A 25,745-nucleotide genomic window follows, 5' to 3' on the forward strand; every position below is an offset into this window, starting at 1 on the left:
CGTGAAAAACAAACTTTCCTTTTGCAGGGGTTGTCTGATCCGAACAACTACCATGAGTTCTGCAGGTTATTGGCTCGGTTAAAGAGTAACTACCAGCTGGGAGAGCTGGTGAAAGTGGAAAACTATCCTGAAGTCATCCGGCTGGTTGCTAACTTCACAGTAACCAGTCTTCAGGTAGGAATGGAAGGAATTGAAATTGTTAATTGGAATAAGAGCAGGTGACTGACGCTAGATTCAGGCTTGAATAGAGTGGCATCTTTGCGTGTGTTTGTCATGGATTTTGGGGGTTTGCTGGTCAGGACCTCGGGGAACTTTGTCTTGAGTCTACAGCCAGCCAGTACAACGAGCTGACAACGGGTGTACTCTCGGCAGAATGCACAGATGGGTCCGCTGTTGGCAACGTTTTTGGATTTGGCATCTGGTGCCGGGATGATGTCAGATTTTGCAGTTCGAGTCTGCAGTGACGCTGCACGAAAAATGCAGTTTTCAGAAAGGAACAGAGACAGTTGAAGAGGCTGCTAGAAAAGCTAATGAGAACTTGAGATGCAGCATTTGGCTAATTCTGTCTTTTGTTTGCTGTTTATGAAGCTTTATATTGACTGGCAGTCAGACTGATTTTCCCACATGCTTATCCTTCCCTTTTGAAACATTGTTCAACCTATCAGATTTGTAAACAGCATTAGTTTCATCTTTCAGCAGCTATAAAATTTATGTCTTTTCATGGTTGCCTTGTTTGTTCCATCTTCCCTACAGCACTGGGAGTTTGCCCCTAACAGTGTACACTACCTGCTGAGCTTGTGGCAACGTTTGGCTGCTTCTGTACCTTATGTCAAAGCCACAGAACCGCACATGCTGGAAACATATACACCGGAAGTCACTAAAGCTTACATCACCTCCAGACTCGAATCAATCCACATCATTCTGAGGTATGATGACACTCGTATGTTGGGTTAATCTGATCCTGCAGAAACAAAGCTCACACTGGGATCAGGAAACAAGAATTATGCTGTATAAATAAGCTATCAGCAATGTTTCACTTTGAGCCGATTGGGGATTGATGTGCTTTGATAACATCTCATAGCGAGAAGGTGGATTGCGTGGAGCTAGACTTGAAGCAGATGTTTGTTATCTCTAGGGATGGTTTGGAAGATCCTCTTGATGACACTGGTCTAGTTCAGCAACAGCTGGACCAACTGTCCACTATTGGCCGCTGTGAATATGAGAAGACATGTGCTCTCTTGGTGCAGCTCTTTGATCAGTCGGCTCAGACGTACCAGGAGTTACTGCAGAGTGCAAATGCCAGCGCCATCGACATAGCTGTGCAGGAAGGTAAGTGGAGAATTGAGAGCAGCAAGAGAGGTGTCTGAGGGACAAGCGGTATTTGTTGTCTGTATGAAGGCTTGGGCTCAGAGTTTGCTACGTCTGATGATTGAAAGTCCAGTATAATTTCAGTTGGCTGCTCCACTTCATGTATCTTTGTACATTATCTCGAAGCTTTTGTAAAGCATGTGCAAACCTTGATTCTTTTTGTCATGAGTTTTGATTGTTCTTTCCTGCCAACATTTGTCTCATCTATAAATAGCTCTGTTGAAAGATTCAATTCTGTGTCAACCATAACAGTGAATTTGCAAGGTCTAGCTGCTAGGTAGCTGTGTGGAACCTGTTTCTGAAGTGCTTCCTCATTCCATCACCTTGCGTATTGAGATGTTCACTATTTGATAGTTCCAGAGAATTCAGAGTCATATTGAAAAGGTCCGTACAGAGACAATGAACAGTCCATACAATCCACTGTTTGAGAGTGATGCCTGATGAGCTCATTAATTTCCATGCTTTCCCCCCCCCCAGGTCGATTGACATGGCAAGTGTACATTATTGGGGCAGTGATTGGGGGCCGAGTTTCCTTTGCGAGTACAGATGAACAGGATTCCATGGATGGCGAACTTGTTTGTCGGTGAGTCCCTAATTGCCTTTCTCCTGTCATCCTGACTGCCTGGTTGCGCGGATGTGGAGATTGCACCTACACTACTTCAACACAGTCAGCTCCAGTTATCTCAGGAGGTTAGAGCAAAGCAGCTGAGGGATGATTGTACAACATGTAACTCACATGGGAAGCAATACAGTGTGAAAAATTGCAGCTCTGAGTGCCTTCTGTTTCCAAGTGACATTTGGTTTTGTCTTATCCAGTTCTTCACCTAGATTCATAGCGAAAGCTGCCAAGGTCTGGGAAAAAGATCCGACTAATAGTAGAGGAGATATTTTTTCAGGCAGAGAAATCAGGAATTTGTGCTGTCGCTGAAAATCTATTTGCCATGTTGTCTCCGCATCGCTGCCTTCTGCTTGTTGATTGGTTGGTCAAGTGATCTTCAGTAACTTCTCCAGTCAGGTTTCTGATTAAATTTGTAAATGGCATTGTAATGTGGGGTTTATTTTGGCCCTCACCTGCTATGTCACTTCTTATCCTGTCGCCTGGAGACACTTGTACTTTGTGTGATGTGGACGGTGGGTAGGTGTACTGAAGAGTTTGAAGCTGGCAATATGATTATCTTGACAGTGATGAATGAGTTCTCCATATCCTCTCCCTGCATATTACTGTCTGCAGTGTGTCCTGGAGAGATTTGACCAGATATTCCTGTGTTTCTTTTCAGCGTTTTACAGCTGATGAACCTGACTGATTCTCGACTGGCTCAAGCAGGCAACGAGAAGCTGGAACTGGCAATGCTGAGTTTCTTTGAGCAGTTTCGCAAGATTTACATCGGAGATCAGGTTCAAAAGTCCTCCAAGGTAAGAAGAGAAAGAGTTGAAGTTAATAAGTCCCTTCCTGCTTTATCTGCTCTTACGTTGCTTTTCCGTTGGCATTTTGAAAACAAAATTGGCTACAATTACCTTTTGCTGCAGAATAACAGCATGGTAACACGTGCTGATTCAGTTGGTGTGACATCAAATTGAAATAAAACCATGATTTGTGTTAACTGATTGACCATAAAGAAAGAGAAGTTGACTGTACCTTGGTCATCTCTTATAAACATACAAAACCAATTTAAATTACTCGTAAATGCAGTAACTCATGGTACGAAAACTAATTGAACAGCTGTTCTGCGCTTAGCAACATCCCAAGAAAGCCAGGTCTCATGAATAATGTATGTATATTCCTTTTGTCAACAGTGTTAACTGTGGGAATTATGTTGTACATAATTCAGAAAGCTTCCTGTTCCTGAACCAGGAATGCAGCTATATCTTTAGTGTCATTCTGTGAAGTTAGATGCAATTTAGGTTTCTCATTTAATTCAGCAGGGCTTCCTCTGGTCAATATAGCACTTCCTCTGTGATCAACAGTATGCTTTGAAGCTTGATTATGTTGACGAGGTGATGCTATTACCTGAGATTGCTACAGAAGGTAGAAGTTGTGTGTGTAAAGACGTAACCAGGATCCAATAACCAGTTCAGCAGACAGTGGATTCCTGTATTTTTTCAGGTTACGATCACTCGGGTTTTCATAGTATTTACATACGAGCAGCTTTCCACTGTAAACCCGAATGCAGTGTGACTTGCATTGGCTTTACTGTCATAAACAGTTGCTGCATCTTCGATTTGAAGCTTGAACCCAGCAGTGGGATGTGTAACCATCAGAGGTTTCACTTGGAGATGTGACAGTAACTGAGCTATTCATGCATCATGTTGACACTAACTCTTGGCAATTAGGTAGCTTGGCAGGGGGAAAGAGCAGTTTCACTGTCGAATTGGAGCTGTTTTCTCAACCACCATCAGCAGACATACAGTTCCAGCAGATGGCAAGAGGTCCCTAAGTGGTAATAAGGAGCAGGAACTCGTCCCATCTGGATCTCCCACCTCCCCACTCCACCCCTTAGTCAGTCAAGGGCACATAGTTAGCTCTAGTACCCTCTGTGCCAGCCTGGTTAAACATTACCAATGACTACACAGGCCTAGGACTGATATTGGGGACCTTGTGGTGCTGCGGGCTGAGGTGTTTACCCATGGAGTATTGTGTGTGACGTAAGTAGGAGCAACTGCCTTGGTGCAAACAGATGGAAATGTTGATTCATTTTGTCATTGTTCGTAGGATCTTGTGCCTCGTGCGAACTTAATCACCATTGTACTTTCAAACAGCATTCAGTGCTGTAGAACATTTGCAAGACTGATTAATGCCAACAAAAATGTAAATCTTTGTCGAGCTTTCATTAATATAAACACCATTCTGTTTAATCGTTCGTTAATGAAACAGATATAGATGCAGACCAGATTTGCATCAAGAATTTAGTTTGTGGTTAAGGTACATTTTTGAGGACACTATCACTGTTGACATTTTTTTGTTCTGCTGTTGCTACTCTCAGTAATATTAAGAAGGTTCATGTTTATGAGCAGCTTAGCCTGTTTTGTCAAAGATTAAAGGTACGTGTAATGTGAGGTTATTCTTTGTACTTGGCTTCGTTCTGACTGTTACCTTGGCTCAGTTGGTGACATTCGCACTTCTGCTGATGTTCCTGGTTCATGGCTTGATTCAGAAATTTGAGCACATGAAGCTTGAGTACAGTACAGAAGGAGTGCTTTACTGTAAAGATTCCCATCTCACATTGAGATATGCCCAGGAGGTCTTGTCTGACTGTTGAACTGAAAAATGCAAAAGTAGGGGATTCTCTGTATCTTGGTCAACTTTTATCCCTCACTCAACATCATTAAAACTGATTGATTTGGCTGTCCCAATGGTTTCTGTCTGTTTTCTAATGATGGTTTATGCTTTTTTCCCCTCTCTGTGCAGTTGTACCGCAGACTGTCTGAGGTCCTGGGGCTCAATGATGAGACAATGGTCCTGAGTGTTTTCATTGGAAAAATGTGAGTGTATGCAAACAGGGTCCTCTGCCATTTGGATGACCTGTTGGTTCAACAGCATGCTGTGGTCATATGTTTGGCATTTCAGTTCTTGATTGTCGTATGATTTGAGTTTGTCAGGTCCCTCGATTCCTGTAGAAAATAGATAAATCAGTTCAATTCCCCCTCAACCCTCCAAGCAGTTGCTCATGCACATTACTAACACTGAGGTAGGAGGTGTAAGTGAACTTAAATTGACCTCTGATGTGAGGAAGGTTAAGCCTGTGCTTTGGGAACCACAAAACCTTCCATTTAGTCGGAATCTGTACCTGGACGCATGTTGAACATTCCCAGATGTTTTCTGAAAAGCCAAGGTGCGATGAAGAAAAATAGAAACAAGTCCCAGGGAATCCACAGTCTGAAAGATGAATTCATGTTCTGGGCGATGCCTCTTAAACAGACACTCAGTTCACCTGATACATGAACCCACCCTTTGTCCTTTCCTCAGCATCTTCTGTGGAACACAATTCAATTGGGCAGAGAAGGAAAGGCTGTCTTTCACGCACAGTGGAAAACTGAACACCCATTTCTAGTTTCTCCCTTGATCAAGGGAAGAGTTGTACTGTCAACTGAAAGAGAATGAAGTGAACATGATGCTGAACTGGCTCCACTTAGTCCTATTCAAATTTAATACTTGAGCACAGAAACTCTAATTCCCAAAACTTTGCCCATTCAAGTTGATGTTGCTGGCTGGGAATCGTATGACAATTTGAGTTGGAAGCAGCATTCATAAATTTGTCTATCTCTGAAAGTTTGTGCACTTCTTTGACTTCAGACCTTCAGGTTTTCAGTCTTAACTGAGCTTCCTCCAGCCTGTTTTGGACAGTATTCCAGGGATTTGACCTTGGTCCAATGTCCGTACAGAACCTGCTTTTTCATCGTGGCCTGTCACAGATGCATCAGCTTGCTTGTGGACTTCTGCTAACCTCTTGTGGCCAATTAAAACTCGATAAATTCTGCGCTTCACATTTTTGAGCTCGTGGCTTCGAGTTCGAAGCTCGGGCAGCTCGACTGTGTTGGCACTTGGATTTTTTATTTCTTGTTTCAAGTTTCTGAAAGTTGACAAAGTGGCTGATTTTAGTGCTGTGGCTTAATTCATGGCAAAATCCTACATCCCAGTAGCAGGATCTGTCAGCATTGCCAAGATGGCACATTCCTGAGTTCAAGGGATCATGGCCATAGTTGGCCACTTGTTCTAATTTTATCTAGTACTGAAATCAAGGGGACAGTAATATCTGTCAGAGTGAGAAATCCAGCTTGTCAGGGATTGAGGTTAATCGTTCCCCTGGCTTAGCACAACCCGCTGGGTTCCATGGTAAGCGCCCAGGTCATAAGTTACATGTCATGTGCCCTATCAGCTACGAATGACTAAGTCATTATGCCACTTAAAAAAAAACAAACGCAGCACATTTCACATGGAACCCACTCCCATCTTGAGAAAGGAGCAGAGACTGTGTCTGCAAGTTAAGTGTGAGTTTGTCCGAGATGTACAGAGGTGGTTTATTTGAGAAGCATTGAATGTAACTCGGTCAGCCCCACTCAATGCAGACTGTTGTGAACACAGCTCAGTCCTTCACACAAGCCAACCCTCCCATCCATTGACTGCACCCGTTCTTCTCACTGCCTCGGTAAGGCAGCCAACATCATCCAAGACCCCTCCCACCTCACTTATAATATCTTTCAACCCTTCCATAAGCGAGAAGATACAAAAGCTTAAACAAACATACCAATAGGTTCAAGAACTGCTTCTTCTCTGCTTTTATTATACTTTTGAATGGACCTCTCAAATTTCATGTTCACCTCGCTGTTTGAGCACCTTCAGTGCAGCTGTAACATTGTTTTCGTCGTTCTGTTCCATTACCCGTGTGCACTTTGTATGGTATGATCTGCATGTAAAACAATATTTTTCACTGTATCTCTGTACATGTGACAATAATAAATCAAATCAAAATGTAGATTGAACACACTTTGTAGACATGAAGCACTGACTTCCAGTTGCTATAATTCCTTTCATTTTGACAGTGCAACATAGTAAAGCCTGACTGTAAAATCAGTTGGTTAACTTCCATGTGTGCTGTGCTCAGAATTTCACTTGGATTCTTCTATTGAGTTAAAAATCGTTGGAGTGAATACACTGATCTATTAGTGCCTCTGTTTGAAATTTGAGAAAATATTGTTGAAAGTTTGTTTTTGTTCTTGATGATTAACAATGTACCTCTGATCTCCAACCAGAATTACCAACCTGAAGTTCTGGGGAAGGTGCGAACCAATAACTTCAAAGACGCTTCAGCTGCTGAATGATCTCTCTATTGGATATCCTTTCATTTACAAAACAAAATAGGTCACTTAAACAGGATTACTGGCTTATCGGATCCAAAGGTGAAGGGTCAAGTCCAACTGCATTGTCTTAAGGTTACTGAAGGGACAAATCAGGACTATAGGCTGGATGTGGCGCCACATCTCGGTACAAAATCAGGACGGACAAAGTCTAGTAAGAACGTGCTCAGATATTTTGACGTGGTAAATACTGTCAGGTGTGTTTTAATTTCAACACAGTCAGGCTGCAGGTAAGGCTTTGCGAATTGGGGTTATCTGAAGAGCCCCATTTACACCAGTCATAATGGAGATCCACAAGAACAAGAAGCATTGGAGGGCAAGGATGGAGCAAGGCGATGGTGCACACGGTCCATGTTTAACACCAAGTTCCAGGAGTAGAATCACCGAATGCAGATTGCAAACCATGTCAGGAAAATAGTTTTGAGTATTGTTTTGCCAGTTGAGTTATTTGCCTTAGCATTGAACACCAGCATCGTCAGTCGCTGGTGTAAAATTTTAGTGCCTGTACATAAACCCGTGTTCAGTAGAGATCATTGTGACTCTTTATGACAAAATGATGGATAGTGACATCCAGACAGCCATATCCTTTGCTCTGACCAGTTTTAAATACACCCAGATTCATTGTGTTGTGTTGGGTTATGTTGGAAAGCCAATGTAAAATGGATTGTTATAAGTGAGTTCAGCAGGTGCTGTACAGTTTCTAGGAGGCATTTCCACCCCGAAAGGAAGGGAATTAGTGAATGGAGTTCTTCCTGATGCTGCCTCATATCGCTTCCAGCTGCCAAAGGAAAGACTTTTTCAACATGGATTTTGGAATAGAAGGGAAGGGAACGAAACAAATTAAGAAGTGAGTGCAGTTCTGATATCAAAAGTAGTTTATTATCCTTGACTGTTTTTCTGTACATACAGCAGTGTGAGGAAGCTGGTGAAACTCACTGCTGTTCAGTTCATGCTGAACAATCACACAGTAAGTACCCCATATATCACTCTCATTTTGTTCTTGGCCCTTCACTTAGTGCCTTCTCCCTTGATGAAGTTTGGAATGGTCTCAATCCAAGTGGGTACATTGATTCTACTTTGTTGGTGGTGTCACTTTCCCAACTTGGTTCTCATTAGAAATAATCAGTTCAGGTTAATTCCTGTTAAAATCTGAATCAATCACAAACCTCTGGATTTCATTTTGGAGTGAAGGTTTTGATGGTCATAAAATGGAGTGTGACAGTGGTTTTGATGCTGTATATTGTTTATTTTTAATGTCAGTAAGACCAGTGAGTAATCTTTTGTGTTGCACCTTGAATTGACAGAGCGAACACTTCTCGTTCCTGGGCATCAATAACCAATCAAACCTGAGTGACATGCGTTGCCGCACCACCTTCTACACAGCACTTGGACGCTTGCTTATGGTTGATCTAGGTATGCAAGAGCTGCAAATGTCAGAGGGATGAATTATCCTTGACTGTCAATCTGCACAAACAGTTATCATTTTAAACATTGGCGGAACATGGCTGAACATCCAGAGTAGATAATTTTCTAGCTGACTGAAGATAAAAGTTCCATGTTCTCAAAACCAACTAGTGCCGTAAAAATGACGGTGATTTTCTGTAACCAGTGTGTATAACACTTTCTGATATCTACTGCAGCTGGCAGTTCCACAGCTCCACACATGGAGAAGACATCAGAGCACCTCACACAAGGTAAATTGTAGGGCTCTCAGCGGTTACCTGGGAGTGTTTGTCAGAGTCGGGACTTGACTGCCCTGATTCTGATTACACTCACGCTCTGAATGTGATGTCTCAGCTGGGATTGTAGAAGGAGACTTGGAGAGGCGGAGAGTGCAATTGAATGACAAGGATTTCAAGGAGGTTTTTGAATGAGGAGAGAATGGTGGAAAAGCACAGGGAACTGGGCAGGAGCTGCCAAATCTGAACAAACAGAGCAATGGAGACAAGAGGTCATTCACTCTTTTGGAGGTTGGAGAATTTGAACATTAAGTTTAAGTTTCTGAACAAATTGCTGTTAGGATTGGAAGATACAATGGGCACAGTTTGAAAATGAGGGGAAAAAATTGCTGAGAGCCAGAGGACACTATAGAATAGTGTTTTTTCAGTTGGATTACTTCACCAGAAGAATCAACTGATGTACAGTGGGGAAAACAGGACAAGCTTTAGATCAGCACAAGTTCACTAGGGGTGCTGCTGGAAGTGCGTCTATGTATGCTTATATTCTGGGTGCACGCAGGATCTGGCTCAGTTCCAGTTGAAGACCCATTTGTGTGGGCTTACCAACATCAGCCACTTGAGGCCGATACCAATGAGCAACTGACCAGGAATTGATGATTCAGGAAAAATATGAGAATGTTGGTGTTTGAAAAAGAGTCTTGCGAGTAACTCATCAGATGCTTTGTTGAATCCTACAGGTGAGGACGAAGACCAGTTTGAGCAGTTCATGCTCCCTTTAACAGCAGCATTTGAAACAGTGGCACAGATGTTTAATTCCAACACGTTCAATGAGCAAGACGCTAAGGTGCAACTTTCCTCATTCCCTCAATTGCAGCTGCAGGATTTTAAGCTAAACTGTATTATATTTGCAAAACTAAACTGAGAGCAACTTGGTTCTGTAGCTTTGATCTTGATTGATTTGTAAAGCAATTTCTCATGAACATCTTTATAGAAACATTGTTAACGGTGTTAGCGGATGATTCAAGCTGCCGACCCTGCTCTGCTGTTTCGTACAATCATGAGAGATCGAACAGTTCAGTCCTTGGATTATCCTCATAACCCTGTCCGCCATTGGTGATCAGAAATCTTACAATCTTGACTTTGAACATAGTCAAAGACGGAACTTCCCACAGCCCCCTCGTAGAGAATTTCGAAGATGCACCTCCCTCTGAAATTATCTCTCCTCACCTCAGTCCTAAATCAGAAGTTACACAACACCAGATTGTAGTACAACAGGTCTGTTTGAAATCACAAGCTTTTGGAGTGCTGCCCCTTTGTCAGATAGTGTTGACCTAATCACCTCTCATTCTTTGAAACTCTAGAGAATACAGGCCCAGTTTTCCCTGTCTCTCTCCACAGGCCAGTTCCATCTGGGGAACAAGTCTGGTGAACCTTTGTTTACTACCTCAGTTGCAATAGTATTTTCCCTGAGGTAAGGAGACCAAAACTACACAGACTACTCCAGGTTTAACTCTTATCCAATTGAAGCAAAACCTCACTATTCCTGTCCTCAAATCGTCTTAGAATAGAAGTCAGCATTCCAGGAGGCTTGCTAATAACTTGCTGTTATTACTTGTTAACCTTCGGTGACCTATCGACAAGAACACCTCGTCCCAACATCTACACTTGCCAGCATCTCACGATCAAGAAATACTGTGCCCATCAGTTCTTTGTACCAAAGTGGGGAATGCCACATTTTTCTACGTTCCATCTGCTATCTTCATGCACACTCACTAGACCTGCCCAAACTCTCCTGAGGTCACTTTACATCTTGCCACAGCGCACATTCCCACTTGGCTTTGCATCATCTGCAAATTTGGAAATACTACATTCGGTCCCCATCTCAAGTCTTTGTTATATCCTATAAACAACTGGGGCCCAAGTACTAATCCTGGTGGTACCCTGCAAGACCCAGTGTGCCAGTGCCAGAAAGACTCATCTGTTCTGACAGTCTGTCTGTTTTCTATCTGTTAGTCATTAATCCATACCAGTACATCACTGCCTATCCCACGTTTAGGTCCTGGGGATTTACCAACATGCAGCCCCATGAGTTTCTCCAGTATAGCCTTATTACAGTTACTAATTCTCTTTAACTCTTCAGTTACTTGGATGTTTAATTCTGCGAGATTTTATTTGTCCTCATCAATGAAAACAGACGCAAAGCTATCCTTTAGCTTGTTCGCCAATTTGTGATTCCCCATGATGAGTTCTCCTGATTCTGCTTTTGGTCAATTACCCCAAAATATTATTAATTAGCCCTTTTCCATTACATGATACGAGATCAAAAATAGCACGTCCTCTCATTGGCTCCTCAGCATATTGCCTGTGAAAACCATTCCTGTGATACTGCATCAACTCATTCCCCACAGCGTTCATGCTCAGTTGCTTTACCCAGTGTAATATTCAGTTGAAGTCACCATGATAACTGTGGTCCATGACACAAGCTTCTCTTAACTCGTACTATGTCCCACACGATTTCTGTTGGGTGGCATTTAAGTAACTCCAAACAGTATCTGCTGCCATTTGCTGTTTTTCAGTTCACTCAACTTCCACGTGCAGCACTTCCAATCTGAGGTTTCAGCAGGACAGCTGAGACATGTTTCATGCCACAGACTGCGTTCCCCTGAAGAGCCATCACCCTCTGCATTTTCCACAATGAATTCTAATAAACAAGCGCAGTAGCCTCAGGACAACTGTATGACCTGCCTGGTTTTGTTAGGCTGCTTGGAAGTCACCCTCTCCACGTACACTTCTAATCAGCAATGTAACCACCTGTATGTGCTATTGACATCATCTGGTGCCACATGGATGCACTACAGGGATTCCAGCCACTGCTTAAGTTCCAAAACGTGGAGCTCAAGCTTGTGTCGGCGCTGACACTTCTGCACATGTATTCGGCTGAAACACAGTCTGTCCATGATTTCACACATACTGCAGGATATTCACTCCACTTAGCCTCTTTGACCTGCCATCCTTTCACACAAAAAACTCTGTTACCCTGCTTTTCTGTATTCCCAATTTTATAATTGTTTTATGTTAGGCATTGTGGCTTGACTCAACAGTGAGAGCTGTACGTCCAGTTGAAATGGCTGTAATTTTCACAGAGGAGCTTGCTGTGAGTTGAAATCCAAACTGGGGAGTGTAATTTCTGGTGTGCAGTTTAGAACAGATGTGCCTTGTGACATTTCTGTGCACAGTGTTAAAGCTGTTGATAAATGCCCCCCATGTGGAAAGGCCATGCAGGTGTAGGGCAGTTTTCTCTGCTGCATTTGATTTGATTCAAATACTTTGTTTGTGCAGTAAAAGACATGTTCTTATTTAGCAGTCACATTCAAGGGCTGAGGCCCTTGTCACGGGCAGCAGTGTACCTCAGCTTACAGCAACCTGTCTGATGATTCAAAGAAATGGGAACAGGAATTGGCTATTCGGTCCCTCAAGCCTGCTGCACCTTTCACCAAGATCATGCTGATCTATTTGAGGCCTTGCCCCCAGTTTGCTGCCTGTCCCCTGTAACCCTTTCTGTCTATCTCAGCCAGAATGCCAGATCTGTAAGGGAATTGAGGGACTTGGGGCTGCACGTGTGTTTGTCTAATGATAATCATTGATGTTTGTTTGCTTGCAGCGAACGCTCGTTGGCCTCGTGAGAGATCTGAGGGGAATTGCCTTTGCCTTTAATGCTAAGACCAGCTTTATGATGCTGTTTGACTGGATGTATCCTTTTTGTGTTTGGAGTCAAAAACCGCCAAGTCTGTGACTTAACATCACTGGAAAAGGAGCACCTCAGTTTCAGTTCCTAGCTTGAGTGCTACTTTGACAGTTTTGTACCGTTGTTTAGAGTCAGGCATGTTACCTATTGCTGAGAATCCACATCATGTTGCCTGGCTATTGTGCTGTGTGAATAAAGGACAGCATGAGGTCGAGACTTGAGAAATCTTGCCCGCGACCCACTGGTTTGATTTCAATTGTTTGTGTGATCTCCCGAATTCATGTTGGAGATGAACATAGTGTAGCAAAGTTGAAAACACAGTGCATAGTTTATGGACTGGATGGTTTAGAGAAGACTTTGTGGTCCCTTTGCGCTGCCTTGGGCCCTCAGTCAAGAATTATTGTTGACTCAGCGAAGAGAGAAATTGAGAAAACAGCTTCATTCGTTGCTGAAGACACCTTTATCATTTCAGTGCCTTCATGCTGTTGTCGTGTTGATGGCTAGCTTTTCACCGACATTAAACTTGTGCAGGGTGCACAATTTGTTAAAACGAAAACTGGTGAACCCTGGAAAACAGTGACAGCCTCGTTTCAGTGGCAGGCAGCTGGCTCGCATTCATTCACCGAGGGCTCCTGATACTTTGAGAGTGCAAGTGGGTCACTGTGAATCAAGCGTCTCAGCAGATCCAGCCACAAACATGAACAAGTGCTCGCACTTTATTTTTTGCCTGCTGATGGGAGTCAAAATGGCTTCAGCAAATCAGAGAGACAAGCCTGAAAATGAGTTGGTCAAATACAGCATTTCCACAAATGGTGTAAAAGAGAGCCTGGTGCAAAGAAATGTATCAGACCAACACTGTACTTAGGTGACAGTTACAGGAGGGACTGTCACTCCGGGTTGGCCTGTACAACCACAACAGAAGATGCTCGATACACAAGTAACATATACCATGGTCAGTGACCATTGTCTCCTGGGACAAGCAGAGGACACCACTGCAAATGCATTGAAATATCAAAAAGCATAAATGAGAACTTTCAATATTTGCAACCAATAGTGACGGTAAGAATTTCTGCTATGTCAAACGTTTAAAGTCAGAAAGAGTTAGCTACTCATTTTGCTAAATTTCCCACAGACCAGGTAACGCTTGGCTCTGCCACACGCATACCATTTTACCAATCTTGGTAACTTTAGAGCAGAAGCACGAGCTTTCCAAGAATGTTCTTGCAGCAGGATAATCACAAGAAACTCTGTGCTGTTCCAGGTCTGTGAAATTGACTGAAATTTGGATTAATCTCTGAATCAAATGGTCCTGGAATTTGAATTCATAATTGAGGCAGACGTTTTTGGTCAGTCTGAGGAAGTAGTGCGCTGTCAGAGATAGACACTGAGGGACAGCTCTGCTGTGGAGTTGTGTGCTGAGAGAGGGGGCTGTGGATAAAATGTGAAGGTCTTGTTTGCCTGTCGGAAAGTGTTCAAGTTGCTGTACCGTTCTGAGGATTTTCGGTGTCATGGGCAAGATTACTCCCTCAAGCAATATTGCTGATCATTCTATTACCATCTTTATATTCGAGCGTGCATCGAGGTCAGTGCTATGAAATGACTCTTGGTTCCTGTCTGTGAGATCTTGCTGTGCAAAAATGGCTTGCCTGTCTGTCACCAAATCAATGGCTGTATCTGAACAGTACTTCAGAGTGAAGTACTCTGTGAAGTTAGAGAGAATTAATAGGTGCTTTTAGAGCTTAGAAATGGAGCTTCAATCAGTCTAATGAAGCCTGTTCCCCCTCCCTTGAAGTTTGTGAGGTCTTTTAACGATCGCAAATTATTTTAATAGTTGACCTAATTTCCTTAGTTATCTGTGCCCAGCTATCCCACGTACATGCCTATACTACAGCGTGTTGTGGAACTTTGGTATCATGACCCAGCATGCACAACGCCCATCCTCAAATTGATGGCTGAACTGGTCCACAACAGGTAAAGTAGTGACTCTTCCCATGACCATCGGTGAGATTTCTCCTTTTCAGCGATGTGATATTTCGGGGAACTAGCTTTTATCCTGGCATTGCAGTGATGTGTACATAGGTTTCAGTATCTACGGTGTCATGGTGCAGAAGAAATTGTGTTTTTGAAGTTGGGTTCTATTGCTCGGAGTGAGATCTTACGGCATCTTCAGCCGAATGCCATGCTTGGAGTGTTTGTTTTCTGACATCATGATCAGGTTTGCAACATCACGATCCTGTTAGTCTTCTATCTTGTTTGCAGGTCACAGCGGCTGCAGTTTGATGTGTCTTCTCCGAATGGGATCCTCCTTTTTCGCGAGACGAGTAAAATGATTACAACTTACGGTCAGTGTCATTCAGCTTCGCTGCATTTCAGTGCAATGTGATTGTCTTCCAGCAGCTTTCCTGCTTTCCTACTCTAGCTCTTGCTCACCTCTGTACCCCGCTTCAGCTTCGACACAAGCTGAATGAGAATTACTCAATAGAACTTTGAAAGTGTCATCTTTTCCCTCCTCTGATGGGACATGGGTCAGCGTTTGTTGTCCTTGCCCAATCTCAACAGAGCAACTTGCTAGCCTGTTTCAGAGTTGCAGTGAAGAGTCAATGCATTGTCAGCCTGGAGTCTCATGTAGTTAAGACTGGTGAGGGACTGGCAGATATTGAATTGCGATAATTGATAAGATTTTCACGGCTACTGTGACCGAGAATAGCTTTCACTTAAATGCAGCAGTTGATTGCATTTAAATTCTGTGCTGAAATGGCATCTGACACGATCTTCCGCAAATCATGAGCATAGTCTTCTGGGTTACAAATCGTGATGTTCCCACGATGCACTCTCTCCCCATGTGTCACACAGGATGATGCTCTATTCAATATCTCCTCCCCTTGCTGATAAATCTGTTTCCTTCTCATTGCTCACCCTCTCATGCCCACTGTCTCTTGCCTTGCCTCTGGAACCTGACTATCAAATTCAGTTGGATGATTATAAATTAATTCATCCTCTACAACCATTTTGGATGTTGGGTCCCTGAATGTGGTGTCCCTGGCTTGTCACAAGTGTGATGATCCTACCTGATGTTACTGCTGGACAAGTCAGATCCCAGACTGAAATCTGGCATGATGGACTTCTGTTTTATTCAGTCTGGTGGCCTTCCACTGAAACATAAGCACACAATGCTGCAGATTGGGTTTTAACAAGAAAACATAAGTTATCATGCCATAGAAATGAGGATAAAATAGAACCCATCAAGCTATTTACATCTATTGTAATTTGAAAGATTTCAAAACACAGCAAGATGCAGTCCCACCTATTCCCAATACTGTCACTTTCCAATACTTGGATCCCAGAGAGAGTTCTGTGCTGGATCACCTCGATCGGCTTGAGGTAACTTTCTTTTGATCCTTGGTCAAGAGAGCTTAACAGTCTTTTCATTGATTATTCACACGACTGATCTTAAACTTTCAAATAACTGCTCCACAGTTGTAATTATACACCTCTTGGCAGGAATTGTTCAATTAAAACACTTGAAACTGAGCATAACTGATTTCCTAATTGTTCTGAACAAACGCATTTCTCTGATAGAAACTGTTCTTACTTAAAACCCCAGCCAGGTCTTCAGCGAGCAGCCAAAAAAGATTTTCCACACTGAGTTGTTCTCAAAACAAAAACTCATTTCTGATCGTCCTGAACCAAAACAAACAAATGGCCTTTGAATGTTCACACCCTCTGATTGTAAAACTCTCAGATCACAAACAAATTCCCATAATCACTCCAGAAGAGACCCTAGTCAGCTGCTTCTTGACACTGACTGGTTTAAAATCATGACTCCAAGAAGGACAGACAAGTTGATAATTGAATCTCTTCATGCACGTAGACCAAAACCCACATGGCACAAGTTCAAATTCCAAACTCTGAAGCATTGAAAGCTCACGCACTCGAAATCACACGAGGCTCTGAGCAAGGTCTGAAGAACTTTACAGTAGACCCATCAGTGAAATACCGTAACATTGGGTGGGAGTGTTGATCATCTTGATCTTGTCTAGATTTTGTCCTTTGTAACTTGAAAATTTTCATCTCTAACAATGGCATGAATCGTTGCAGGTTATAAGTGTGCCATTTTGCAAGTAATTAATTATGACCATTCTGTATGAAGGGTGTTACTACCAATGTTGTCTTTTCCTGTATGTAATGATACTCATGATATATTTGAGGATTTAATGTAGGTTTATGAAAACTGCAATCTTTGTGTTTTATTCACACAGGTAACCGTATCCTCACCTTGGGAGAGGTACCAAAGGACCAGGTTTATGGACTCAAATTGAAAGGAATTTCCATTTGCTTCTCCATGTTGAAAGCAGCTCTGAGTGGCAACTATGTCAACTTTGGTGTCTTCCGTCTCTATGGTGACGATGCCCTTGACAATGCTTTGCAAACGTTCATTAAACTCCTCCTATCAATTCCTCACAGTGACCTTCTGGTTAGTGTCCTTGCCGTCAGGTAGAGCACAGGTGTTTTAGGGATTGATTCCTCTGAAAAAAACGTAGTTGGAAGCAGAGCAGTCGGTGTGCAGAGCTCCGACGTGTTTCCTGTCTGGAGCCAGTACAAGTCGCACAGTGAAACCCATTGAGAGTCACTGATGATTGTGTGACTGTTGGTTGTTTGGGGAAGTTACTGCTTGGCCTCTATGTTTGTGCCTGCATGACTAATTCCTGCACCCCAATCGATTATCTGCCAATTATCGTCGGGCTTTTTTTTTAATCTGTCAGGTTTTTTTGTATGATCATATTTAGTTGTTGTCTTATGTTGCAATGTAGTACCAAGCCCTCGACTAATGTTACTCTCTCCGCAAAGAGAAATGTCCTGTGTCTCCCACCCCACACCTGGGTGCCTCAGAACTCTCCCTCACATTGAGTAACGCATCTTCTGCCACGTGGGAAGCCTGGAATGATTTAAGTGAGAATCCATGGACCAAAACTTCGAATTACCATTGTCTTTTTTTTTTCTGTTTGTAAAGAAGAAATGGTGAAAATTTCAAATTGTCGTGGAAACTTCAGTTTTGTTTTTAGATTATTTGGTTTAATAAATAACTTGTGGTGGCGCTGCTGAGTGTTTCCGTTCTCATGGTGGTTATGGCTTCTCACTTTGCTGTTTTGTCCATAGCTTCAAATACTTATTCAATTTTCTATGTTCCAACAATTGTCCTTGTTTTAAGCTCTGTCCAGACTCTCTCTTTGTAGCAACCAGTGTTAAATCTTCTCTTTGCTCTCTGCGGTTTAATGTTCCATTGTTTTCTCATTTTCCTTCCCCAGGATTACCCCAAGCTCAGTCAGTCCTATTATTCCTTGTTAGAAGTTCTTACCCAGGACCACATGAATTTTATTGCCAGCCTGGAACCTCATGTTATCATGTACATTCTGTCCTCCATTTCAGAAGGTCTTACTGCACTGGGTAAGTAATTTGTCATTCAGATGGTAAAAATTGAAGCTCTGATCAAACTTTTCTCTTTAGTAACTTTGTCACAGGAATTTACATTAAGCTCTACAAATCAAGTGGGTGAGAACTGAACGTAGTTAGGTTCCCGTTTGGACGGACACTCTTGTCCAACTCTCACTGTGGACACTTCTATTCAGAACATTTGGCACTGACTGAGTAAAAGTTAAACATTGGGACTTCCCAAGAGTGCCCTTTACAGCTCCTGATCTCTGGTAAATGCGCCATAGAAGCCGTGGTGATGTGACCCTACCTGTGCTCACATTGCAAACTTGCTTGTTTGCTCTGAAAGTTGGAAGGGGCTTTCAGCATTTTTCTGTCATCGCTTAATCATTCAGATCTATGTCAATCACTGAGAACAAAGCCTTGATGAACCATATGCTAATGACCTGATAGACAACCTGTTTGTAGTTATGTTGTTCCAGTGCTAAATGTTAGCCAAGGTATCAGGAAGAGCTCTGTTGCTGTTTTAGTTGTGGTACAGGACATGCCTCATGTCACATTGGAAAGTAACATCCTCAATCCTTGGGGACATTGACTTAAATTGTGTGCTGCACTTTGTGAAGAAGGACTGAAGTACAGCACTCCCTGTCTCAGTAATGAGAGAGTTCATGCACTGAGTCACAGCTGACTGTATGGATGGAGGACCTGAAGGAGTGAGTGCTGTGTCCAAGTTGATTGAGTGCATTCTGTCTGTGGAAGAAGAGAGTTAACCCTTTTGTACATTAGTTTGCTTCGCATTTACAGCTGGCCCTTGGCGAGCAGCGTCATGCTACAAAGAGCCAAGTGTACACATTTCTCTCTGTCAGTATTATCTATTCATTGCCAAGTCTTATGTTGTTCCTTCTCAAAGTGACATCGAAACCTGGTCCCTCACCACCGTAGGCCACAGCTTCAGAGGAACGTGGAGGAGGTTTGCTGGTAGGCATGCAGGGTGCAGGACATAGCCTGACACACGGGAACCAAACTCCCAGTCTGGGCTAAGAGCTCCACTGCCTCATGGGTATCTTAAAAAAGTTGAAGGGTTAAGGGAGCAAACCCCGACAAAAAAAATTCTGAACTGCAGTCCAGAGGCAGCCTGATGTCTAAATATGTTATCTTTCCAGCAACTCCCATCACCAGGCCAGATCCAAATATCATGCTTTCCTTTCTTTGGGACTTGAGAAAGGGTCCCTGACGCTTGGGTGGCCCATAGTTTCCAAGCCATTGCCTGTGTTTGTGGCCTGGAGAATAGACTCCATTTCACTGCAGAATGTTAATGCAAGACATGGAACAAGGTCAATTCAGTTGACTCAAGCAGTGCCAGCCATGATCGTATAAAATGGAAGTCTGGCACGGAAGACGTGAGGCCAAAGGAAGAGAGCTCATAATCTTCCCTGTTGGTTTGTTTTCAGACACGATGGTGTGTACAGGTTGCTGCTCAAGTCTGGACCACATTGTAACATACCTCTTCAAGCAGCTATCCCGTAGCACAAAGAAACGAACAACACCATTATCCCAGGAGAGTGACCGCTTCCTACACATCATGCAGCAGCATCCTGAAATGATTCAACAGGTAAACCCTGGCAGGAGTTCCAAAATCTGTCGAGCTCTGATCCTGTCATAACTGAGCTATTGCCCATTCCCTCATGGCTATCATATATCTGTGGTCTGTTCCAGCCTAAAACCCTCTGCGATATCAGAGCTCCTGCATGTATCCACTCTTGTTGGTCTTTGATACGAATTGCTCCATCAATGACGGCCTCAGGAGATGAAAGCAAGGCTCTAAATTCTGGAATCCTCTATTTAAACCACTCTGCATTTTCACCCCCCTTCAAGGCACTCCTTCAAAGCTGTCCTTTGGGCCAAGGTATTGCTAGATGTTTTCCGAAATGCTTCACTGTCACTTAGAACAGTACAGCTCAGGAACAGACCCTTCACCCACCAAGACTGCACCAACCATGATGCCATTCTAAACTAAATAAAAACCAAAGGAACTATGGATGCTGTAAATCACAAACAAAAATAGAAATTGCTAGAAAGCTCAGCAGGTCTGGCAGCATTTGTGGAGAAAAATCCTGATAGGTTTGAGGAAGGGTCACTTGACCCAAAACGTTAACTGATTTCTGTCCACAGATGCTACCAGGCCTGCTGAGCTTTTCCAGCAATTTCTACTTTTGTTCCATTCTATACTGATCCCATCTGCCTGTTCATGTAGCTGCCTGAATGCATCTAAAATTTGATTATAACTGCTTCTGCCAAGTCCCCTGGCTTCACTTTTCGCCCTGTGTGTAAAAAAAAAAAAAAACTTGCCTCGCAGATCTCACGTTAAACCTATGCCCCTGAGTATTAGACATTTCCACCCTGAGAAAAAGACATCACCTGTCCACCCTATCCATCCCATGCACCTTAATCTTCGGGATGAGCCTACCATGAGGGACTTTGTCGAGACCCTTAGTAAAATCCATGTAAATAACATCGACTGTTCTACCCTCGTCGATCACCTTCGTCACCTCCTCGAAAAATTCAATCAAGTTAGTAAGACATGACCTGCCCTGCACAAAGCCACGCTGACTGTCCCTAATTAGGCCGTGCTTTTCCAAATGCACGTAAATCCTATCCCCGATCAGTCTCTCCAACAGCTTCCCAAACACGGATGTAAGACTTACCGGTCTGTAGTTTCCTGTGTTATCTGTATTTCCCTTTTTGAACAGAGGAACATTAGCTACTCGCCAGCCCTCTGGGACCTCTCCAGTGGCGAGCGAGGACACAAAGATTTTGGTCAAGGCGCCAGCAATCTCTTCCTACCTCTCTGAATAACCTGAAGTAGATACCTTCGGGCCCTGGGGACTTATCCACCTTAATGTTCTTCAGGAGATCCAACACCACTTCTTCCTTGATCTCAAAATGCCGCAGCATATTAGCATACTCCACACAAATTTCACCATCCTCCATATACTTCTCCTGGGTGAATACTGATGCCTTGAGTGGTTCTACCTTCTCTCTTGTCATCCTAGTATCTATAGAATCTTGGAATTCTCTGTAACCCTGCTTTACAAGGTCATTTCATGGCCCTTTCTTGCTCTCCTAATTCCCTGCTTGAGTTCTTCCCTGCTTTCTTTATGTTCCTGACGGACCCTGTCTGATTTTAGCGTCTTCAACCTTACATATGCTTCTTTTTCCCTTTTCACTAAATTGACAATTCTGGAACAGTTCCTACAGATTGAAGGGTAGCTAATATCAACTGTACTAAAAACTGGGAATTATCAGTGAGCCTGATGTTGGTCGTGGGCAAGTGCTTTAGTGTATTGTAAAAGAGTTAAGGGCTGAGTATGTGGAAAACAGTGGTAGTATCAGACACAATCAGCATGGATTTACAAGAGGGAAATCAGACTTGACAAATCTCCCGAATTCTTTGAGGACATAACTTACAGAATTGATGATGTGGAGCCAGTGGCTATGGTTTATTTGGACTTTGAGAAGGATTTCAGCCAAGTCCCACGTAAAGTGATTTGTTGGTAAAATGGAACTACATGGGATTGGGGTAATGTCTCGGGGTGGATCAAAAATTGGTTAGCAGATAGGAAAGATACAGCAGGTATAAACAGGTCATTTTCTGAACGGCAGGCAGAGAATAGTGGGATGCCGCAGGGATCAGTGCAAGGATCCCAACAATTCATAATGTCTAGTCATAATTTAGATGAGTGAACTCAATGTAATATATTTAAATTTGCAGATGACACAAATCTCAGTGGGAGGGTGAGCTGTGAGGAGAATGCAGGGAGAGCAGCGGGGTGGCTCAGTGGTTAGCACTGCTGCCTCACAGTGCCAGGGACTGGTGTCCCATTCCAGATTCGGGTGTCTGTGTGGCGTTCCTCTGGGTGCTCAGGATTTCTCCCACAGTTGAAAAATATGCAGGCTAGCTGGCTTGGCCATGCTAAATTGCCCACAGTATACAGGGATGTGTCAGCTATGTGGATTAGCTGTGGAAAATGCAGGGTTACAGGGATGGAATGGGGAGTGGGTGTGGGTAGGATGTTCTTTGGGGGTTGGTGTGGACTCCATGGGCTGAATGGCCTGCTTCCGCGCTAGGGATTCTGTGTTGCAGTGTGATTTGGACAGGCTGAGTGAGTGAGCCAGTACATGGCAGGGGCAGTCTCATGTGGATAAAGTGAGCTCTCCTGCTTTGGCAGCCAAACAGGAAGGCACATCGTTATCTAAATAGCTGTTGATTGAGGGAAGGAACATGCAATGAGACCTGGATTCCCTCATGCACCAGTCTCTGAAAGTAAGTGTGCAGGTGCAGCAGGCAGTAAAAAGGCAAACTGTGTGCTGGCCTTTATCATGCAAGGATTGAAGTACAGGAGCAGGGATATTTTCCTGCAATTATACAGGGCATTAGTGAGACCACACTTGAAATATTGTGTACAGTTTTGGTCTCCTTTCCTGAGGAAGGATGCTCTTGCTGTGGAGGCAGTGCAGTGAAGGTTTGCCAGGCTGATTCCAGGAATGGCAGGACTGACATATGAGGTGAGGTTGCATGGATTGGGATTAAATTCATGAGTTCAACAGAATGAAGGAGGGATCTTGCAGAAACCTGTAAATTTCAAACCGGAATAGATAGGGTATTTTTAGGAAGGATATTCCTGATGAATGGGTGAGTCCAGAACCAGGCTGTCAGGATAAGGGGTAAACCGTTTAGGACTGAGATGAAAAGAAAGGTGAGAGAGTGGGGAGCCTGTGGAATTTGCTACCTCAGAAAGCAATCAGGGCCAGAACTTTGTATAATTTCATCAAAAAGTCGGGTGTCTCACTTGGGGCCAAAGGGGTCAAAGGATATGGGTGAAAAACCGGAACAAGATTTTGAGTTGGATGATGATCATAGTGAACAGAGGAACAGGCTTGAAGGGCTGAATGGCCTACACCCATTTTTAAAGTTTAAAGCTGATTTCAGGAGTCAGCGCAGGTCGACAGCTATCTGAATGGTTTTCTGTCCTTTTTGATTGTTTGCTTGTAATTGGGTGCGTGATGACTTAGTATTTCATGAATTCCCAGAGCATAATTATTTCTTAGACTGCCTTCTAAAATAATGTCAGTGTCTCAGAAACCTTTCCCACTTGTTAGCAATTGTGTTTTCTGCTACAGATGCTGTCCACAGTTCTGAACATCATCATTTTTGAAGACTGCAGAAATCAATGGTCCATGTCACGCCCACTGCTTGGATTAATTCTCCTAAACGAAAAGGTGAGATCGAAGGCCACACAGTCTCTGTACTCCTGTGCCAAGAACAGCTCCACTTGATGTGGACAGGCCCATGCATACATTGAATGGATGGCAGGGCAAGCATTGTGGGTGCTTGGCCACTGATCACTGGAAAAGTTTTGACAAGAGGAGGAAAAATAAACCTTGCTTTTCTGTTGTCATTCACATCGTCAGAATGACCCAAATTAATTCACAACCAACTCATTGCTTTCAGAAGTGGTACGTTGGCATGCAAATCCGCAGTCAAGTCAGATGGAAACAGACCCTTCAGTCCAACTTGTCCATGCCACCTAGATATCCTAAATTAATCTACTCTTTTGCCAACATTTTGCCCAAATCCCCCTCAACCCATCCAGATGTCTCTTAATAGTTGTAATTGTACCAACCTCCACCACTTCCTCTGGCAGCTCATTCTACACATGCACCACCCTCTGGGTGAGAAAGTTGCCTGTCCAGTCCTTTTTGAATCTTTCCCCTGTAACCTTAAACCTATGCCCCTCTAGTTTTGGACTCCCCTACCCCAGGGAAAAGACCTTGTCCATTCATCTTATCCATGCCCCTCATGATTTTATAAACTTGTACAAGGTCACCCCTCAACCTCCGACACTCCAGCGAAAATAGCCCCAGCTTATTCAGCCCCTCCCTATAGCTCCAACTCTCCAAACTCAGGAACATCCTTGAAAATCCTTTCTGCACCCTTTCAAGTTTAACAACATCCTTCCTATAGCAGGGAGACCAGGACTGAATGCAGTATTCCAAAAGTAGCCTCACCAATGTCCTGTCCAGCCGCAACATGACTTCCCAACTCCTCTTCTCAATGCACTGACCAATAAAGGCAAGTGTACCAAATGCCGCCTCACTACCCTGTCTCTCTGTGACTCCACCTTCAAGATCTCTTTGTTCGGCAATGCTCCCCAGGACCGGGAATTGCTTTGTGCAGTTGGATTCCTCACAAGGACAATGGAAGATGTTCCTTTTCTTCACGTGGGATCTTCACATCTACTTGAACTGGCAGCCAACGTCTTAATTTAATCTAATGTCATCGTCCTAGCCATCAGTGCAGCATTTCCTCTGTGTTAAACAGAGACTATCGATCAAAATGATGTATTCAAGTCCTGGATTGGCACTTTGGACTTTTGACTCAAAGGCAAGAGTGTGACCCACTGAGGTCACTGTTTTCAAATCTCTGTTCACAGAGACTTTCAGAAGTGACTGTACTTGGACTAGCTTCACCCAGATTGAAGCAGACAGCGTGTGAAGGGTCAGCTGATCATGTCACCAAATGTTTGCTCTGTTGGGCTTGATTTGCTGCTGAGAGAGTGAGGGCCAACTGGTGTCACTGTTGTTTAACAGAGCAGTGTCAGAATAAACCCACCTGATGTCTGAAATTTCCCCACAATCGCCCCATACTGGGGCAGCCATTCGTCAGCTGCACAAGCAGTATCATGTACTTTGGTTTCCTGGGCCCACCATCAGCAATGCTATTGAAAGGCCTTCCCCACTGTTTGTTGATTGCTTATAGGTCGGTCTGCCTGCATTCATCAGCAATGCCTACTGCAGTCAAACAGCTCTCCATTTACAGTGACTCGATTATGGCTGATCCCATCTGTGTTTCAAATCTCATCTTTTAAAGTAACTCCCCCATCAGCGCAATGCTCCTTGAGTATTGCGCTGGTATCATCAGCCTATATTACCGTGTTCAAGTCATGGAGGTGGCATTGAACTCTCAAGCTTATGTTTCAGAACAGAGTGCACCCCACTATGCTTTAAAATCTCTCTCCACACTGGGAAATGGTAGCTAGCATATGTAAGACTATATATCCCAGAAGAGGATCGTCTCTACATGTAAACTGGGTCACTGCAGCTAATCCTGCTTTGAATTTATTTCTTGCTCCCTACTCCCCAACCCACTGCAGTATTTTGCTGACTTGAGAAACAGTATTGTGAACAGCCAGCCTCCAGAGAAGCAACAAGCCATGCACCTCTGCTTTGAGAATCTGATGGAAGGAATTGAGCGGAACCTATTGACCAAGAACAGAGACAGGTAGCCTTTGATAATGTGGACCGCACAGTGCTCAAATCTGTGAACTGTATGGAGTTTGTGCTCAGTCAAATTGCAGACCCCTTTTTACCAAGTTGGTGATTCATGAAGAGAAAATCAGTTTCTCAGTCCAAGGCTCGTTGAATTTGATTAAATCAGGTCCTTTTTATTGTTCAGTCTGTTGCACGCTGAACACGTCAAGCATTCAGGAGAATGCAAAGGTTTACCAGAATGGCACGTGAGATTTCGTGAACGGGGAGAGACTGAGAAAGCTGGAGCTGCAGATAAAGGTTAACAGAGATTTGAATAATTGATTGTGTTTCGTAAATAT

General features: G+C 43.4%; 1 protein-coding gene across 2 annotated transcripts in view; it reads left to right on the forward strand.

Moving 5' to 3' along the window:
- The window catches only part of xpo7 (exportin 7), a 96,579-nt gene that overhangs the window by 67,318 nt on the left and 3,516 nt on the right, over positions 1-25,745 (forward strand). For both annotated transcript variants that reach the window (XM_048618567.1, XM_048618568.1), the window contains exons 10-27: positions 28-174; positions 754-926; positions 1,136-1,329; positions 1,846-1,951; positions 2,646-2,781; positions 4,775-4,848; positions 7,117-7,197; positions 8,125-8,188; positions 8,526-8,634; positions 9,638-9,744; positions 12,562-12,650; positions 14,509-14,616; positions 14,905-14,987; positions 16,905-17,119; positions 17,952-18,090; positions 19,527-19,687; positions 23,257-23,355; positions 25,290-25,417. In XM_048618567.1, coding sequence (XP_048474524.1) covers positions 28-174; positions 754-926; positions 1,136-1,329; positions 1,846-1,951; positions 2,646-2,781; positions 4,775-4,848; positions 7,117-7,197; positions 8,125-8,188; positions 8,526-8,634; positions 9,638-9,744; positions 12,562-12,650; positions 14,509-14,616; positions 14,905-14,987; positions 16,905-17,119; positions 17,952-18,090; positions 19,527-19,687; positions 23,257-23,355; positions 25,290-25,417 — 2,213 coding nt within the window. The remainder of the gene's footprint in view (positions 1-27; positions 175-753; positions 927-1,135; positions 1,330-1,845; positions 1,952-2,645; positions 2,782-4,774; positions 4,849-7,116; positions 7,198-8,124; positions 8,189-8,525; positions 8,635-9,637; positions 9,745-12,561; positions 12,651-14,508; positions 14,617-14,904; positions 14,988-16,904; positions 17,120-17,951; positions 18,091-19,526; positions 19,688-23,256; positions 23,356-25,289; positions 25,418-25,745) is intronic.

Source organism: Rhincodon typus, chromosome 40 (genome assembly GCF_021869965.1).
Source record: "Rhincodon typus isolate 14 chromosome 40, sRhiTyp1.1, whole genome shotgun sequence".
In the NCBI taxonomy this organism is placed as follows: Eukaryota; Metazoa; Chordata; class Chondrichthyes; order Orectolobiformes; family Rhincodontidae; genus Rhincodon; species Rhincodon typus.